Consider the following 19,338-nt stretch of genomic DNA (forward strand, 5'->3'; position numbering starts at 1 on the left):
TCTCTGTCTGAGCTAAGGGGTCCTTGACCTGAAAAACAATAAAGTCCCTCCCTGGTTTGTATTATTATATTATATTATATTATATTATATTATATTATATTATATTATATTATATTATATTATATTTAATCCAGGATTATGCAATTTTTATAGCCAAAATGTTTTAAAACAGACCTACAAGCTCACAACGCGTCGCATCCACAACGCATTGTGAGCTTGTAGGTCTGCTATTTTAGGTGCGACACCCTTGTACTCCGATGTATAAATTAGGCTTCTTTCCCATGCAGAGCAGAACTAGCAGCAGAGAAAGTGAGAGAGTTGCTTGCATCAACAGGAAAGTTGTAGAACAGTGACAAATACTTTGTTTTAAACGCAAGCAGTAGTCCTACAACACCCAGCAACATTGTTGTTGTGTGTGTGCAGTTAATATAGCGCAGAAGATGATCTCAATCAATTGTCCGTCGGAGATTCGCTAAGAAACGGCTGTTGATTACATATCACTCGATCAGCCTGTGCTACTCTGTGACAACAAATCAGCGCAGCGGACTTGGATGTTATAAAGCTAAGTACTGTACAACTATCTTTTTAACCCGTGGGGCTGCTAGTTCGTCTGTTGATTCACTCGCATTTCGCTGCACTGTCTGTCTCCCTGGTTGCCTGCCAGCAGAGTGCAGATGTTGTCCGTCTGTCCGAGTCGCAGCTCGCGTTAAAGACTGGCTTTTGGGGAGGGGGTTGAACGGCTGATGATGGTGCATTCATGGTTTGTATCGCGATTACGATCCGTACCGGTATATCTTCGCATCCCTAATATATATATATATATATATATATATATATATATTTTTTTTTTTTATCTAACAGGTATCATTCAGTACAGTCTGGTGGCCCCAAGTTCCACTTGTACACAAATAAACTAAGAATAATATTTATTTATTTTTTATTTTACATGTTTTCTGTTGTTCATAATTTATGAGTTAATCCTTTTTTATTATGAGTTAATCCTTTCAGTGAATATACAATAGGCTACATACACTCCTCATTTCTGGAACTAATCCTCTAATGCTAATCAATCTATCAATCTATCGATCTATCTATGTGTGCAAATATGTTTGCTTTACATTATTTATTTTAAATATGGTAGAATTAGAATATTAGCTAAAATGTATACATTTTTGTAAATATTGAAATGATACAGGGATTGATATTGAATCCTAAAAGTTGTATCTTGTACACTGTATGGTATACAGTATACACTGTATATTCAGTTTTTCTTTATGCATGAAAATAAAACTATGAATACAAATAAGGCATTTCTGAATTAACTGTTTCACAGTCAACTGCCCACGCAGGACTTTATTTTATTTATTTAGGATCCCCATTACCACAGTAACAACTCATTATTTCATGTCCACTTAAATAGATAAGATATTATGGACAATCACATTGACAACCACATGAAAATAAATAAAAAATAGAAAAGAAGTAATTATTTCACATTCATAATGTTACCTCAAATGTTAATGACTAAAATAATTGAGTTAGAAAGCTAGATGGGTATGTATAAACAGAACTGCCCAATATTATTAGCCATTAGAAGAGAATGTTGGTGTCAGAGGTGTGGAGAGCAGTGTTAATTTTGACAGCACATTTTTGACAATCTATTTAGATTTAGTTAGATTTAAGTCTTTTGAATAGAATTCAAATTTTAGTATTTTTAAAGTCGACTAAATATCATAATATTTTAGTTGACCAAATCTACTATACAGTTGATTTTGTCTACACAAATGAATTTTGACGGGCCTTGATTTTACACTTGGTTGCATCCTGAAAATAGCTAATCGATCTACTATCTACTATATTTTCAGAGTGCAACACCCAAGTGCAACCAAACATAAAAAGACTTGTCTTTTAGTTCTGCTGGATCTCTTCTCTACTAGTCCCCCAACATTTTAGTCTAGTTTTTATTTGTTTACGAAATTGTCAATATATTTAGTCTTAGTTTCAGTCAGCATAGAGTTGGTAGTTTTCGCCAGCATTGACCCAAAAAAACTCCAAATCAGAATGGGCCCTTGCACTAGCAGCATCAATGATCTTGCAAATATTTTGGACACACTGTATAAAATCAAAATGTGATGCTTGCAACCTTAAGTATAGGTGTCATGTTCGACTCTGAGCTTTCGACATTCAGTCCTGCTTTGACCAACTGAGTCATACCTTTAGCAAAGGTCAGGCCAGTCCTTATACCCCTGCAGACCTAGCAAAGGTCATCCATGCTTTTATCCTCCGACTTTACTATATTGCAGTGCACTTTATTCAGGTATCAGCAAGGGAAACATATCAAAGGCTGCAACTGATGCACAACGCTGCTGCCAGGCTTTTACAGTAATACGGAAGCAGTGGTTCTTAAAATCAGCATTGTATGTATTCAGTATTTACAATGCACTATATATGGGCTTGTATATCTGCACATTTTGAATAGCCAAAGTATAAAAATATGGTTATTAAGTGGTTAAGATGATTAAGTGGTTAAAATGAATTTAGCTGGAGACCGCCTGGTAGCCCCCCACCTCTGCATTAGGTCGTGACCAGGCTTTTCTCTTCGCAGATGAGTAAAGGCTGAGAAGGCGAGGCTCCTGCCTATACTGTTTCTGTGATATTTTAACTCCCTGTGAGCCTGCATGTGGTCACTGCCTGAGATCATCCAGCAGAGTCCTGCTAATGGTTCCAAAGTCTCAGCATGTCAGTAAGCTTAACCAGGCTATTGCAGTGCAGGTCCCTCAGCTGTGGAACTCCCTGTCTGGGGACCTCAGGTAGGCAAACACAGTGTCCTCTTTTCTTCTTAAAACGCATTTCAACCATAGCCTTTTCTTTACAAATACAATCAGCACATATAGGATAGGCCTAATAGCCTAAACTGAACTCTTAATTTCTTCTTTAAAAACTGATCTTACTAATGTGGGATAAATGTAGTCGTTGTTGTTCCAGAGTTGCATAACCCTATAATTATGGGTTTCTTTAAAGCATTTAAGCATGAAGCATCCCCTGAAGGCATGCTATATGTCTGGTGACTGGTGTCATAATAATGTCAATCATTGGAGTGCATACTCTGATTATAAATATCTAGGTTTTGGTTGGGCATAAATGTTTCTTACACAGCATGCACTGGACCAGGCTGTGTGTCTTTCATCTATAAGGGCATGGGCATTTATTTCCACATGATCCCAAACAGAGCTGCAAAGAGCAATGTGTCTGTCTCCCTGTCCATCAAAGAATTGAACGAAGAATACTACTGTTTGGTGTATAAAGCTGTTATGGAAACGTAATATATTACAGAAGGTGAATGCAAACATGTGTTTCTGAACTTGTACTATGTCATGAACCATCCAGACTTCTCAGGTCACCTGGGACAGGTATCCCAATAAGACCTGGAATTATTTGATACTATATCTGGTATTTTTTTTTTAAATCATGAAAATTGGTGCACATTTTTTAATACAGTATGTGTATTTTTAAAGCGAACATTTGTAACTCAAATTTTGCTTCTGGTGGTCCCTGGAACTAGGCCTACATATTTTGAGATGGGGGTCCGTGGCCAAATACGTTTTATTTTGGGGGTCCTTGACATGAAAAGGTTTGAGCACCACTGACATAGAAACATGTTTTTTTCTAAACCTATGGATTTAGGAGACATTTATAGAATCTGGTCAATATATTCAAAGACTTGCTCAAATTATCATGATTAAAAAAAAATAGCAGATCTACAAGCTTGCATATCTGAGCTTGTATATCTGCTATTTTTAATAGTTAAAGCATCAAATTATGGTTAAAGTAATAATGGGTTACATAATGAACGCTGAATCAGAACTAAACGTCATGATGCAATGTTCTGTTCTTACTATACTGTGTTCTTTTAAACCAAAGCTGAAGATCTTTCTTTAGCTATTGCCTTGTTTTAAATCCTTTCTTCTGCACTGCAATTTCATGCTCTCCTTTTCTCTTTAATTTGGTCTTACTTGTCTCAAATGTCCCTGTAGCATGAGTTTCTATTGCACTTGTCTTATACTGCTCCAATGTTTTGTGTAAATCCCTTTGAATTTTCTTATTGTTAGAATGTGCTTGACAAATAAACAGGACCAGATGTGGTCCCCAGATGACAGTGAGTGAAGTGACAATTTAATGACTTTTAAGACCTTTTAACGCCTAAAAGAAATAAAAGAAAAAGACCATTACAGCATCAAAAGTGATCAAGAAACTATATAAAACTGGTCAAAAATGATTATTTTGGGTGGTTGAGGTTGAGAACCACTGCTTTATTGGACCAGATTTTAGACAATGTGGTTTTGCTACTGTATATAAAAGTATTATTTTACACTTTTACACACAGTTGATATGCATGTCATGAATAACAACAATACTTACATCTCTTATACATTGGTCTTATCATGACATGCAAACAAACAACAAAACTTAACAGACATTAGGCTACCAAGTTAGAACATTTGAAAACTGAAACAAGCTGTTTAAAACTGAAATAGAATTCTTGTTGCAACAAGAATAAATCTTGTTGCAACTTTAGCCGTACCAAACTGTGTACTTTGCCATATTTGATGTCTGGTCATACTAAGAGTAAGAGTACAACAGGATTAAATACTAACCTCACCTGAGGCAGGGGTGTGAGTGACACTATATTACAGTTGTTGATTTACTAATTATTAACAGAACAATAGAAGTATAGAGGATTAATAGTTAAGCAACATTTATGCAACAGCAATAGTTATGCATACACATTAATACACACATACAGTAGCCTACGCACATGTGAGCTTACACATTTCTCTTTTAAGCATTAGGAACCAACTGAGCATTGGGGGTCATTCATTCTTCTATAGACGGGTTTCTTGTTTACAAACAATGAGACTAAATGCACAGGTGACTGTATCATGTAATCAGTCCGTCCAATCCCCAAACCTGTTGTTTTGGGGAGCGCTGGTTAAGCCTGGTTTCATTGGCTAATTTTGGTACCGAATCAAACGTGACGTGGACCAGAAACCCGTCTATAGACACTGTTGACACATTTGAGATGTTGTATTGTGTATATGCTTAATGTGTAGTAAACCACCAAAACCATGTGTTCTTTCCCAAAACAACAGCTTATGACCTGTTCTGCCTTCCCCAGTCCGTGGATTGCTGGCACGAGAAGATTGGATATTAACTGACTTTAGCGAGATGATACATAAGAAGTTTCATTGTCTAATTTTTTACAGGTATTTCATATCACCTTTTACAGCAAACGTCAAACCATAATGACTATAGCTTCCCCGCTAAGGTTATCAACCTTTAGTAACCTTTTTAGTATGAAAGGATGGTTTATGTGATATATTTACTATGGCTCAGCAGCAATGGGATCACTAGACAATGCCAAGGGTTACTTTGCTTACAGAAACATACTTGGGTTTGCATACTATAAAGCTGTGGCCCACATGCTAAATATTGACTTTCCAAGTGCCTTTTGACTCACTAACCTGCAGTAACCCATGCCCGACTGTTAGCTCATTTTATGGATGTCTGCGAACAACAGTGTTGGTCATTAAGGAAGTACTTGACCCAAGACCAAGAGGTGTGACCCACCCGACATTAATTATATATTCCTGGAACATATTCAAACCCAACCTTTATTACTGCCAGTCACACCTTTGAGCAAAAACAATATATATAACCTTGTGACATAGGCCTCATAACTAACTCATTTTGACTTTACAGGCTACAAAGACACAACAGCCTTAAGAGACCAAAGATTCTGCCAGAGCCTTAAACATGGGATGTAAACGGACAGACTGCATTGAGAAGCCGCTTTCCCGCCTTTTTGAGAAACTTGGACGGGCAGTGGGCTCGTACCCTGTCTGGTTTTTCATCATACCGCTCATAGTCTCTGCCGCGCTGGGAGGTGGTTTCTGCTTTCTTAAAGACAGGGAGGACAACGATATCGAACGGCAATTCACGCCAAGGGAAGGACCCTCAAAGAAAGTGAGAGAATTTGTCAGGGAAAACTTCCCTCGCGACGAGTCTTCGTTTTCGAGCCAGAGGCTGTACACCGAGGGCAAGTATGCGTCTCTCATCGTGGTGTCTACTGATGATGACTCAAACATACTGACAAAAGAAGCGTTTGAGGACATCATAGCGCTGGACAATAAAGTCAGTGACATCTCTGTTGTTGTGGACCAGCAACACTTGAGCTTCAAGGACTTGTGTGCAAAGGCAAACGGAGCGTGCGTTTCGAATGACATCCTGGGAATTATTAACTACAACGCGAGCAAAATAGAGAAAATTAACATTACGTTCCCCTTGTACACGGTGGAGTCTAAACAGACATTTTTGGGTTCGGCAATAGGTGGTGTTCGGAAGAATGTCAAAGGCACGGTGCAGTTTGCTAAGGCTGTGAAGCTCATGTATTTTCTGGAAAATGTCAAAGGTGCCGATGTATGGTTGAAAACATTCCAAGATACATGTTCAAAAGAGGAGGACAATAAGAACATCAAGGTATGTCTGCAAACATGGACATTGAAATGGCAATTGTGTTTAACAATAACATTTTATTTTTGTTGGAACTTTCAGAATCTCTAGTTCAGGGGGCCCGGGACCCCTAGGGGTTCCTCAGAGTTACTACAGGGGTCCGCCAAATCTTTGTGTGATAGCCTATAGGTTGTTGCTTCTTACTTCTTCTTCTTTTTTTTTTTTTACATTTACCACATGAACCCTAGCATCCCTATTCTGAGGGGAACATTAGCAGAAAATAGCAGATCTACAAGCTCAGCATGTAGAGCGTCTATTTTCGGCGATGAGATTTGATGTACCGGGTAGATGGAAAAAAGAGCAGACCAAGTCACTTAATATTGAGGGTTTATGGTTAAATGTCTTCAAATTAATTTGTGGATTAATGTTACCAATATGAATCCAACATATTAACATAAGATCATGTGTAAACAAATAAACACAAATTCACACAACCCTGACGATAGTGCTGTCAAACAAGTCTATGGAAAAGTTTAATCTGCAACACAATTGTTATCGGTCCCTGCTTCATCTCTCTCAGCTAAGGGGTCCTTGGGCTGAAAAACGTTATAGATTCTATTCCTATTAAAAATGTTGACTGCAAGTTATGCTTTTCATGTGCAACCACAGGTGGCCTACTATACATCCCAGTCCAAACAGGAGGAAATAGAAAAACACACCACAGATGGAATTCCATTATTTTCCATCACTTATGCTCTAGCCATCTCCTTCTCGGTACTGTCCTGTCTGAGGTAAGATATAATGCTAACAGGTAGGTAGGGGTGCAACAGTTTATTGAAGTATTTGATTAAAAAGCGGATCTACAGGCTCATAATGCTTCATGTTGAGAGCGTAGATTTTTGTGTGACACTGTTATACGATGAAGTGAAGAAAATAGCGCTTTAGTGGTTAATAATCATCCTTATAAATAATAATGAATAATATAAAAGATTAAACACATTTCAACCCAAAAACGTATTATTCAATTATTCGGAAAATTAATCGATGGAAGAGTCGCTGAGAAAACAGTAGATATTTGCAGCCCTACTAACAGGATACGAACATACAGTGGTGTATCGTTGCTGTCGGGCAGAAACCTCTCCCTTCCATATTTCACCTTTTAGTGTTTTTTCAAAAATGAACGCCCTATTTGATCATTCTACAGCGTCACGCTAAAGCACACAAAATAACAAATCTGCAAGCATAAAACGTTATATTATTATATTTGTACAGCATATGAAATTAAATCCATGTTTTCTGTCCATGTCATTTTGTCAGCGTTTTCATGTTTGAGCAACAAGGAGAGAGAGATATACTGTGTATATATTCAGCATATATTTGCACTTTTATGGCGTGATGTTTAATTGGCATGGCAAGCAGACTTGCAATTTCCCAGAATAGCATCTTTCTAGTCAAGTTTTTCATTTGAACCGTAAAAAGTAACAGTTTTGGACATATGTGAGGTTTCCGCCTGACAGAGACGGTAATGGACATCATTTGTCTGATAACGATTCCCAATTGCTCTAAACTAAAATATGTTTTTGGTGGTGTTTTAGGCTGGACAACGTGAGGAATAAAGTGTGGGTGGCTGCCATCGGCGTCCTCTCCGCTGGCCTCGCCGTGCTGTCCGCGTTTGGCCTGATGTTCTACATAGGAGTACCCTTTGCTATCACCGTGGCAAACTCCCCCTTCCTCATACTCGGTAAGGCATTGTGTACGTTTTACATGTGTAATGATGATGTCAAGATCGCTCTCTTTAAAGGAGTTGTTCACCATTATATTGCTATTTATATTACTAGAAGCTGGGCCGCCCTTTGGGCGGCCCAGCGTCTAGTCGGCGACCTGGCCAACTCGGGAACGATGTAAATAGAGAATGAATGCCCCGCCCTTTAATGCAAACCCCATTATACATGTTGTCATAGGACCCGTTTTGACCATCTGTTTGCCTGTCTCCATTTATGCCCATATATGGAGATATCTGTATCTGTCTGTCTGTCGGCGTCCATTTTATGTCCATATATGGAGATCACTGCAGATATAGTTCTGGGTCCATTTTATGCCCATATGCCCATATATGGAGATATCTGTCTATTTGCGTCCATTTTATGCCTGCCCCACCCTTTAATGCAAACCCCAATATACCTGTTGTCATAGGACCCGTTTTGACCATCTGTTAGCCTTTGTCCCCACCCTTTAATGCAAACCCCAATATACCTGTTGTCATAGGACTCGTTTGGACCATCTGTTTGCCTTCTGTTAGCCTTTGTCCCCACCCTTTAATGCAAACCCCAATATACCTGTTGTCATAGGACCCGTTTTGACCATCTGTTTGCCATTGTCCCCTTATGCCCATATATGGAGATCTCTGCACACACAGTACCGGTTGCGGAAAACTCTGATGTCAGACATCAGCTCCGCATTCAGGGATTCATTTTATGCCCATACCCCTTATGCCCATATATGGAGATCTCTGCACACACAGTACTGGTTGCGGAAAACTCTGATGTCAGACATCAGTTCCCCATATATGGAGATATCTGTATCTGTCTGTCTGTCGGCGTCCATTTTATGTCCATATATGGAGATCACTGCAGATATAGTTCTGGGTCCATTTTATGCCCATATGCCCATATATGGAGATATCTGTCTATTTGCGTCCATTTTATGCCTGCCCCACCCTTTAATGCAAACCCCAATATACCTGTTGTCATAGGACCCGTTTTGACCATCTGTTAGCCTTTGTCCCCACCCTTTAATGCAAACCCCAATATACCTGTTGTCATAGGACCCGTTTGGACCATCTGTTTGCCTTCTGTTAGCCTTTGTCCCCACCCTTTAATGCAAACCCCAATATACCTGTTGTCATAGGACCCGTTTTGACCATCTGTTTGCCATTGTCCCCTTATGCCCATATATGGAGATCTCTGCACACACAGTACCGGTTGCGGAAAACTCTGATGTCAGACATCAGCTCCGCATTCGGGGATTCATTTTATGCCCATACCCCTTATGCCCATATATGGAGATCTCTGCACACACAGTACTGGTTGCGGAAAACTCTGATGTCAGACATCAGTTCCGCATACGGGCATTCATTTTATGCCCATATATGGAGAACGTGGGAAGAATGGTTTAGAGATACTCGGATTACATACATACATACACATTCACAGAGATTTTTTGTTGACTCATGTGGCGTATGTGATGTCAGAGCCTTTTATGAAGTGAAGTCACAATGAGTCAGCGCTTCCTCCGGAACAGCCTGATATCAACAATCAGCTCCGCATAAGGAGATTCCGAACGTTTCGCGCCGGTTTCGGAAAACCGCGAGTCGGGTCGGGTCGAGGCCCGGCACTGCACTCCGCGCGGCGGCGGGGAACGCGCGTGCCGAATCTGAAGCCGGTGGGACGAACGGTTCTCGAGATACGCGGATTACAAACAAACAGACAGAGATTTGTCGCATTTATAGATAGATGAGTTAATTTTATCAAGCGTCCAGCTGCGTCCTGCTATAGCCAATCACAGCGTGTCCTGCGAAGCTTAGCCAATGGAACCCCGGGGCGTACAACACACTTTGAGTCGTTTATGCCAAGCTGTAGACCAGATCTAGGCCAGATGTAGGCCACTCTTCAGTTTACTTAAGCCACGGACATTTTTGAACACGTTTTGCCCCACCAGTTTTTGACCGGACAAAGCCAGATGTTGGAGCTTAGCTCCTGTTCCAGGAGCACCTCTCAAAAAAGTGACTAGTCTCTGGTAGGAGACTCAAAAAGAGTCTTCGCCGATCATCAAATTATTGGCTTAAAAAGAATAAATTATAATAATCTTCAGGCTTGTGTAATTAATAGAAAATAAGTATTTTTTTGGGTGAACTACTCCTTTAAAGCTTACTGTACACCACTGTATACTGCCTACACGTGTGATACAGCTACAGTATAGGTAGTAGATATAATAAGTTGCGGGTGTCATATTTTAATGTAACTCTGGTCCATCGCGTCACCTCCAGTGACGCTCTGACAGACCCATCGGCAAATGAATAGACCGCGTTTTCTCAGCCCCTACGAGCACTCAACTTCAGTCAAAATAAACAAAACTACTTCACTACTCACCAAACCAAAGGTAGTTTTGCGTTGTTGAAATTCTCCACGTTGGTGAGCCCCTCAGCACCCCACCCACTCTGCAAAATACACTATTTTTGGCATGAAATAAAGTGCATCCAACTCGACCGCCGCTTACTTCCGGGTTGTGAACCATTGTATGCGTTTTATTTCATGACAAAAATAATGTATTTTACAGAGTAGTTGGGCTGCTGAGGGGCTCACCACCGCGGAGAATAGACTTTCAACAACGCAAAACTACCATTGGTTTGGTGAGTAGTTAAGTAGTTTTGTTTATTTTGACTCAAGTTGAGCGCTGGTAGGGGTTGAGAAAACGCGGTCTATTCATTTGCCGATGGGTCTGTCAGAGCGTCACTGGAGGTGACGCGATGTACCAGAGCTAATTTTAATGATGCTCTCAGAATCCTGCTGAGGCTTCCGAGGTGGACAAGTGCCAGCCGATTGTTTGTAAAACAGCAGTGTTCCCACCCACTCTAGATGCTGTCCTCAGGAATATGATGGACAGTTTTATGACGAGGTTGAATGACAAAAAAAATGAAATTATAATGGCTTTAACCATGTCTAAGAAGAGCAGCAGAGCAGGTACAGGGCTTTTAAGCCGTGACATCATTTTGTAGTCAGACCCCCAAGCAGATTTATTGTCAATATGGGCAGTGCTGTGTCCCTCGCTATTTCAACAAAAATAATGACTAAAGTATAATTCTACCACTTTCCTGTCAACAAGAAAGAGAAGAAAAATTTGCTTATAGTAAAAAGATTCACAGGCGCTGGTGCCATTTGGCACCAGAAGTTCTCCTCCGCCAACAAAATGATGTCAGACTTAAGAGCCCCACATTTCTTGTTTTTGGAGACATTGGGGAGGGCGTCTGTATGTTCTCGTTAGATATACCTCTTTTTGTATGTTTTAATGATGTTGGTGCTGTGCTGTCCTCTGTATTGTCTTTTATAAGGACCTATTAGAGTCTGAAATAAGGATTGATTGATTGTATGTCAGACTCAGAGCCCAGTAATTGTAGCCGAGAGACCTTTTTCCTGGAAACGCATGTACTGTACTGTGGGCCATGAATGATACCTGAATTTCCCCACAGGATCAATAAAGGCTTATCTTATATTCTATAAAACATACAGTACACACTGCATACAGTACATCCTGTGTCTCCTCTACGCGGTCTCCCTCATAGCTCCCTCCATACACCTGTCCGTCAATCAAGGAAAAACAAGGGGAATTGGACTACCTACTCTGAAATAAAAAGATACATAATAAAACAATTTATATAGCGCTTTTCTGAGTCCTCAAAAGTCGCTTTTCAAAACAGAAACAAAATAAAAACAACTTTATTAGGAAATACATGCAAGTCTGAAAAGGTGGGCTTTGAGTATGGTTTTAAACATGGCGAGGGTGGGGGGCATCTTTGATGTGAGCTGGGAGTGAGTTCCATAGGGAGATTGTGACATTGCCCGGCGTGAGGGAATGGGAGTTCAGACAGCCTGGTTGTTGAGGGCCTTGCGCCAATTACATTATTGATTGTATCATAATCAGATTCAGCTCATTCCACGTAATACTCCCTTTTCAGGAATCGGCGTTGACGACATGTTCATCATGGTGTCCAACTGGCAGCGCACCAAGGTGACGGACCCGGTGCCCATCAGGATGGCTCACACCTACCGAGAGGCTGCCATGTCCATCACCATCACCACCCTGACCGACGTGCTGGGCTTCTACATCGGCCTCCTGTCCGACTTTCCCTCCGTCCAGTACTTCTGCCTGTACACGAGCACCGCCATCGTCTTCTGCTACGTTTACAACATCACCTTCTTCGGAGCCTTCCTGGCCCTGAACGGGAGGAGAGAATCCAGCAACAGGCACTGGCTGACCTGCATGAAGGTTCTGTCTGAGAACCCAGACGGTTCCTCTAAGATGTACGGCATCTGCTGCGTAGGAGGCGACTACGAAAAAGAGACGGGAGCGGAAAAAGAACAGCCAGTAAATTGCTTCTTCAAGAACTATTATGGCCCACTGTTGACCAAGCCGTGGGCCAAAGCCGCCGTGATCTTGTTATATGCGGGTTACTTGGCTGGAAGTATCTACGGATGCCTTCACGTTGAGCAGGGGACTGACCTTAAAGATTTAGCGGCTGACGATTCCTATGTCATAAAGTACTACGACAGCGATAGGTGCTACTTTTCTAACTACGGTCCAAATGTGATGATTGTAATTGCGGAGAACTTCCCATACTGGGATGAGACCAGGAGGTCTGAACTTCAGGCCTGCCTGGAAGACTTTAACAAGCTGCAGTTTGTGGACAGGAGTTTATATACATCCTGGCTGGACTCATACGGGCAATATGGAAAGAACACAAATCTGGACCTTCACAATGAAAACATTTTCATGGCGAACCTTTCTTACTTTTTCAAATTGGCACCAGAATTTAAGCAAGACGTCAACGTGACAGGAGGGACCCTTCACGCTTCCCGCGTCTTCATCCAGACTGTTCACATCGCCAACTCCAGCATGGAAATCAAGATGGTCGAGAGTCTACGAAAGACGACGGAGACCTGTTCCCGAAGAAACGTGCCTGTGAAGGTTTATCATCCGGCGTTCATTTACTACGACCAGTACGCTATCATCGTGAGCAGTACTGCCCAGAACATCGGGGTCACCACTGGTGTCATGCTGTTGATCTCACTTCTGCTCATCCCCAGCCCCCTGTGCTCGCTGTGGGTGACGGCCTCCATCGGTTCAGTCATCGTGGGCGTCACAGGCTTCATGGCACTGTGGGGGGTCCACCTCGACTCCATATCCATGATCATTCTGGTCGTTTGCATCGGCTTCACCGTGGACTTCTCCGCTCACATATCCTACAGCTTTGTCTCCAGCAAGAAGCGGAGCGCCAACGAAAAGCTGGTGGACGCTCTCTTTCTGCTGGGCTATCCCATCATGCAAGGGGCTCTGTCGACCATTCTAGGGGTCGCGGTTTTGGCCGCCTCGAAGAATCACATCTTCAGGACTTTTTTCAAGATCATGTTTTTGGTGATGATCTTTGGGCTGGTGCACGGCGTCACTTTTATCCCTGTGTTTCTCACGTTGTTTACGTGCAGCACTTCGGAGAAACAGAAGGTTAAAGAGAGACAACAAGAAACCCAAGGCCAAGTAGTGCTGTATGATGTTATGCGAGATAAGATGAAAGCTGAGTCCAGTTTCGTATGTTATGACAACAAAGGTTTTATGACTGATCCTTTTGGCCACTGGCAACAAGGCATCACTACACAGCACACTCATTTTTATGTCATACAAAGCAAAATGCTCAAAACAATGAACTGTGGCAGTGATCCAGATTGTCCATAACATAAAAGGTTATTATTATTATATTTTTTTACATTTGACTAAGTTATATTTGTACAGCATATGCAATTATGTCTTATCCTTCCATGTTTTCTTTTAAACATTTCCATGTCATTCCGTCAGTTTTTTCATGTTTTGAGTTTTTTTTTTCTTAATAAACCCATTCAAATATATAGCCTACTGTAGTTCTCTATTTCACAGTGATCTTATTATCACAACAATAGCATTACAGCAATGCCTGGTGTAATGTATACATTACACCAGGGGTCTTCAATGTTTTCAGGCCAAGGACCGCTTAACTGAGAGAGAGATGAAGCAGGGACCCCCTCTACACATTTTATAAATGCTTTATGCAGATTTTCATCCACTTGTTTGACAGCAATGTCATCAGTCTATGTTGGATTTGTGTTTCAGACATTAAGCCACTTAAATCGTCGATACTTAGTAAACTTGACCTTTCACTCTGTACTTGATCTGCTCTCTTTTACCTCTACACACCAAACCTATTTGCTGAAAATAGCCGATCTACAAGCTCTCAACGCCTTGCAGCACGAGGCGTTGAGAGCTTGTAGATCTGCCATTTTTAGCTAAAGTTCTCCTCAGATTAGGGATGCGAGGGTTCAAGTTTTTAATTGAAAAGAATTATCCTATCACACAAGGATTTGGTGGCCCCCCTGTAGTAACTCTGAGGACCCCCTAGGGGTCCCAGACCCCCTGTTGAAGACCCCTCCTGTACACATAAGGTCCAATTTCTAAGGGCGAAGCATTTTAGAATAAGAATGACAGCCAACCATAAATGGGAGTTAATTGAACCTAAAAATGTACCTGTGCTGGGCTTTGCACCATAAAGACTGTACAGTAAGAGCTCAATGCCAGTATATTCTCATGCATGCAGGGCCCTCAGCCATCTCCCAGCTCTGTCAAGCTCTGTCATGCCTGTCTTCCCTGACCGTAAACTGGCTGGACCGAGATATCTCTAGCCCACACTGCGTGACGTGACATGCCCCTATACCCAGGAGAGGGGGGGGGGGAGAAGGGAGGGTGAGAGAGAAGGAGGGAAAGACAGAGAGACCGTGAGCAGTGTTACCATCGGCTATTTGAGAATAGCAGATCTACAAGCTCACAATGCGTTGCGTTGTGAGCTTGTTGATTGTCTATTTTCAAAGAAATCATGAATAAACTTTTTTTTTTACATTTTAACAGCACAAATCCTGTATGGGGGTCTCTGGCACAAAATGTTTTCAGATGGGGGTCTGCAGACAAATACATATTAATATGGGGGGTCCTTGACATGAAAATTGTTTGGGAACCACTGGTTTAGGAAACAAGACCCGAATAAGCAACTACACTTTAGAAACAAGCCCCCCCAAAAAAACGCAACCCGCAGCTACCAATATTTCCAAACCACTTTGCAGAAAGACAAGCCTTAAGTCGCTTATCATAAGCACACATGGCAACAGTGACCTAGAGGGAGGAGGAGAGAGAGTGATGGGTGGACAGAGAGAGGGAGGGTGAGAGAGGAGCAATGGGTGAATGGTAAAGAGGCATAGAAGACAACTTGAGACAGATCTAATAGGAGCAAGAAAGTGAAAAAAGCCCGATAGATATTGGTGGAGAGAGAGAAACAGATTCAGCACCCCACTACCTTTTGGTTGTAGGTCCGTCTTTTTCACTGAAAACCAATTTTTGTTGGCTTAATTTGTCCATATGCCTCCAAAATGCAAGCATGATGCAACTGTGGAAGTATTTGTATGAGCTGCCAATGGTGACAGATATTGCTGGAAATAAACATTTTTCACTGCACTGCATTTGTAAGTTAATGAAGGTCGCACGCACACGTGCATGCATGCCATGAAGGTCTTATCTCCTAGTTCTAGTAAGAATTCGAGCTGCTGTGTTTTGAATGAGTTGAAGGCGATTGATTGACTTTTTGGGGACTCCAGAAAAAGGTTCTTCAGGTGTTCTTTGGAATGTTTGCGGTGTTATAGCACCGCTGCCATACAAGGAACCAGCCTGTTCTTAGCTTTGTTTTGGTAGGGGAGACTGGGGGCAAAAGTAACACACTCAATAATTCGAAACAAGCTAGAGCATGGGTCTTCAACAGGGGGTCCGGACGGCGGGACCCCTAGGAGGTCCTCAGAGTTCCTCCAAATCTTTGTGTGATATAAACTTTTTTCTCCTTTTTTATATTAACCATTTGAACCCTAGCGTCCATATTCAGAGAACTTTAAAAAAGTGCTTTGGTATAGAGGGGAAAAAAGCAGACTATATAGAGTGAAAGGTCAAGTTAATACACTGATGATTGTGCTGTCACAGTCATTGTACTGTCAAAAGATTAAACTATATGAAATCTATGAATAGGTTGTGCTGCTTCATCTCTCTCTCAACTATGGGGTCCTTGGACTGAAAACGAAGACCCCTGAGCTAGAGAGATGATAGTTCTTCTGCACATGCTCAGTACAGTCCTCTCTCTGGCTATGGAACGGTAGAATGATCAATTCATCTCAGCAGAAGTTTTCATCAAAAGCAGATTTTGAAGTTTAAAAGTATTTTTGAATGTAGGCCTACCATATTTTCCTGCTGTTGTATAAAGTTTAGATGACAGACAGCAAATGTAAACTTAGATGGATAGTATCTCTATGTTATGGGTCACAAATTTATGTTAGCAGCCTCTGCTAATCTAGGTATTTCTAGCCAGGATATATGGGGTTTCATCATGGCTGCTCCATCGGGGGCAATTGTAACACAGTGACCGGGGTGTAACAATGTATTACAATGCAAGTAGATTTTTTTGGTCTGGGATTACATACTTTTACGTTAGTAAATCGTATATTTCACTAAATGCATTTCACCAAAATACATTTAAATAAAAAAGTAGACACATTTGAAAAAAAGAGGGGAAAAGAAATTGAATAAAAAGAAAAATATTTGTAATTATGTATATAAAACAATCTTAAGTAAATATATTAAATTATAATAAATACATATTACATAATGATGTGCTTTTATTTTAGATATGTGTTAATATGACTTATTTCTGTTAAATCTGCCCCCGTCCGTCAGCCATCACGGGGGTAATTGTAACACTCTGAGTTATTGCATTAGAATAATATTTGAGTCTTGTCTTTACTAGTGAAAGCTTATAAATGGTATTATTATTTAGGGCACATATATATGTTTCTTATAACAAAAGATGACTGTACATTTCTAGTAGTCTGTCAATTATGAAGGAAATTTAAAAAAAGTGTTACTTTTGCCCCCAGTCTCCCCGTCCTGGTTCTACAAGGCACCATTTGGCAAAGGTGTAGTGCTTCTCAAACGTTTTAATGCCAAGGACCCCCACAATGATATGTATTTGGCTACAGATCCCCATCTCAAAATATTCTGAGCCAGGGACCCTCAGAAGCAAAGATTAGTGTTCAAAAATGTTCACTTTTTAAATACAATATTTAAAAATAGCAGATAGGTTCATAGCACTATGAGCTTGAGTGGTTATATGATTGTGATGCTATATTAACTTAAAGGAGTAGTTCACCCCCAAAATGACTTTTTTTCTATTGATTACTCATGCCATGGAGACTAGAGTTTAATAATATTTTTAGTTTTTTGTCGCATTCCTAAGACAAAAATGTGATAACAATAAATTTCTCCCCCATCAATGGGGGTACATTTACTCGAATCAATTTTTTGTCTTAGGTATGTGACAAAAAACAAAAAATATTATTGAACTCTACTCTCCATGGCATGAGTAATCAATAGAAAACAAATCATTTTGGGGGTGAACTACTCGAGTGTACACTCAATAATACAGTGAATTCACAAATGTGGCAGGGGGAACTGATTGCTATAATCATTAGCAGGTCAAGCACAATCAATGAAATGTTGTCCACACACACAATTAAGGGCCATTTTTTAAAACAATCGATTATGATCAATTCTAACCTTCCAAATCACTGCATCTGAGTAGCTACACACTCACAACAGCAACATTATCTCTCATTGACTCCAATGAAAGAGGACTGGCTGTATGGCATAAAGCTCACTTGAATAAAGCTCCTATGATTAAAGTCAATCCACAAATCGATTTCCTCTTCTCATAAGTCTCTTCTGATCATAGATGTGATTCTTCAGATCTCTTGGCTTAATTGGGAGAAAGCTGTATGCAGTGTTCAAAATGCACTGAACTGAAACGAATCAGTATTATACAGTATATGAATTGTGTCTGTTATGGCCTACAGAACTCTGAATGTGTCCTCCCTCCGCCCCCCATCCCCAAAAAACATAAGATACATTTGAAATATATATTTTTAATAGGCCTATGTAGATGTACGTGTACTACCCTCCGGTCAGCAAGTTGTCTAATATTTAGGACAAACCCAAGCGCGTGAAGATGTCCAAATAGTCTTCTACCTACATCATCATTACATAATGCCTAGTGCCTACAGCCATTAGCATGGATTTAGCCCATCGACTTGAGCAGCGTGTAACTCTATCTTTTAGTCAATATTGTGCATTTTCGCTGCACATGCAGCCGGTGATGAAGTGTATTTATTCCTGAGCTGGAAAACGAAAAGAAAACGGTCAATCCAACACTTTTAAAATCATATGGAAATCATGGATGGCAAAGCAATCCAATCCCTATGAACCACTATTAAAGACGTCTCCGAAAGGATTTGTAATCACTGCGAGGCAGATTATCGGCTATAGTCTTCTCTTGGGCTGCTGTGTTTTCATCTGGAGCGAAGGTTTCATTTCAGCACTGGACAGCTCCTCTCATCTCCACTGCTCCACCAACCGAACCCAACGACAGAACAGACTTTTGAAGTGATTGACACGAGGAACGACCATACGCGGATCGGATCGAGGACACTTCAGAAACATGGGGTAGTGAGGGCGAATGATGTCTTCATGCTTTAGTTACTGCTTGTTGTGCTCGGGAAGAAGGAGAAGAGGGCGGGGTATCTTTTGTGACGTCCAAGTGTGAAGTGTGAAGTATAAGATTGACTAAAAAAAAGAAAAAGAAGGGGGGGAAAGAAATCAGATTTCTCCACTCCTTTCTATTCGGTCTATGTAGCCTGGCTGTCGGTCAGAGGGACGTCAACCGAGCATTAAAGCCTGTCTTGGTTGTTTCTTGGATTTTATAGCGAGCGGAGGCAGAGCAGGGAGGGGAAAACAGCTGTAAGAAGACGGAGACTCAACAAGCAGCTAGGCAATAAGATAACGAACTGTGCGCTTTTGAGAAATACATCAGCCTTATTTCCCCAGAACGGACCGTATAGTGGATTGGTTGGAGGCTGCTTATAGGCTACAGGTGAAGTGATGGTATAG

General features: G+C 40.9%; 1 protein-coding gene across 1 annotated transcript; it reads left to right on the plus strand.

The window, feature by feature from the left end:
* Positions 1 to 5,814: 5,814 nt before the first annotated feature.
* Positions 5,815 to 19,226, plus strand: LOC308306744 (patched domain-containing protein 3-like; the record flags this gene model as incomplete). The annotated part of the gene is made up of 5 exons (XM_080751789.1): positions 5,815 to 6,537; positions 7,180 to 7,301; positions 8,106 to 8,251; positions 12,242 to 13,869; positions 19,155 to 19,226. 5 exons carry the CDS (start codon positions 5,815 to 5,817, stop codon positions 19,224 to 19,226), a joined length of 2,691 nt encoding a protein of 896 aa, XP_080607915.1.
* Positions 19,227 to 19,338: the final 112 nt, after the last annotated feature.

This window comes from Nannobrachium achirus (assembly GCF_963921795.1).
Source record: "Nannobrachium achirus genome assembly, chromosome: 21".
NCBI classification, from domain to species: Eukaryota; Metazoa; Chordata; class Actinopteri; order Myctophiformes; family Myctophidae; genus Nannobrachium; species Nannobrachium achirus.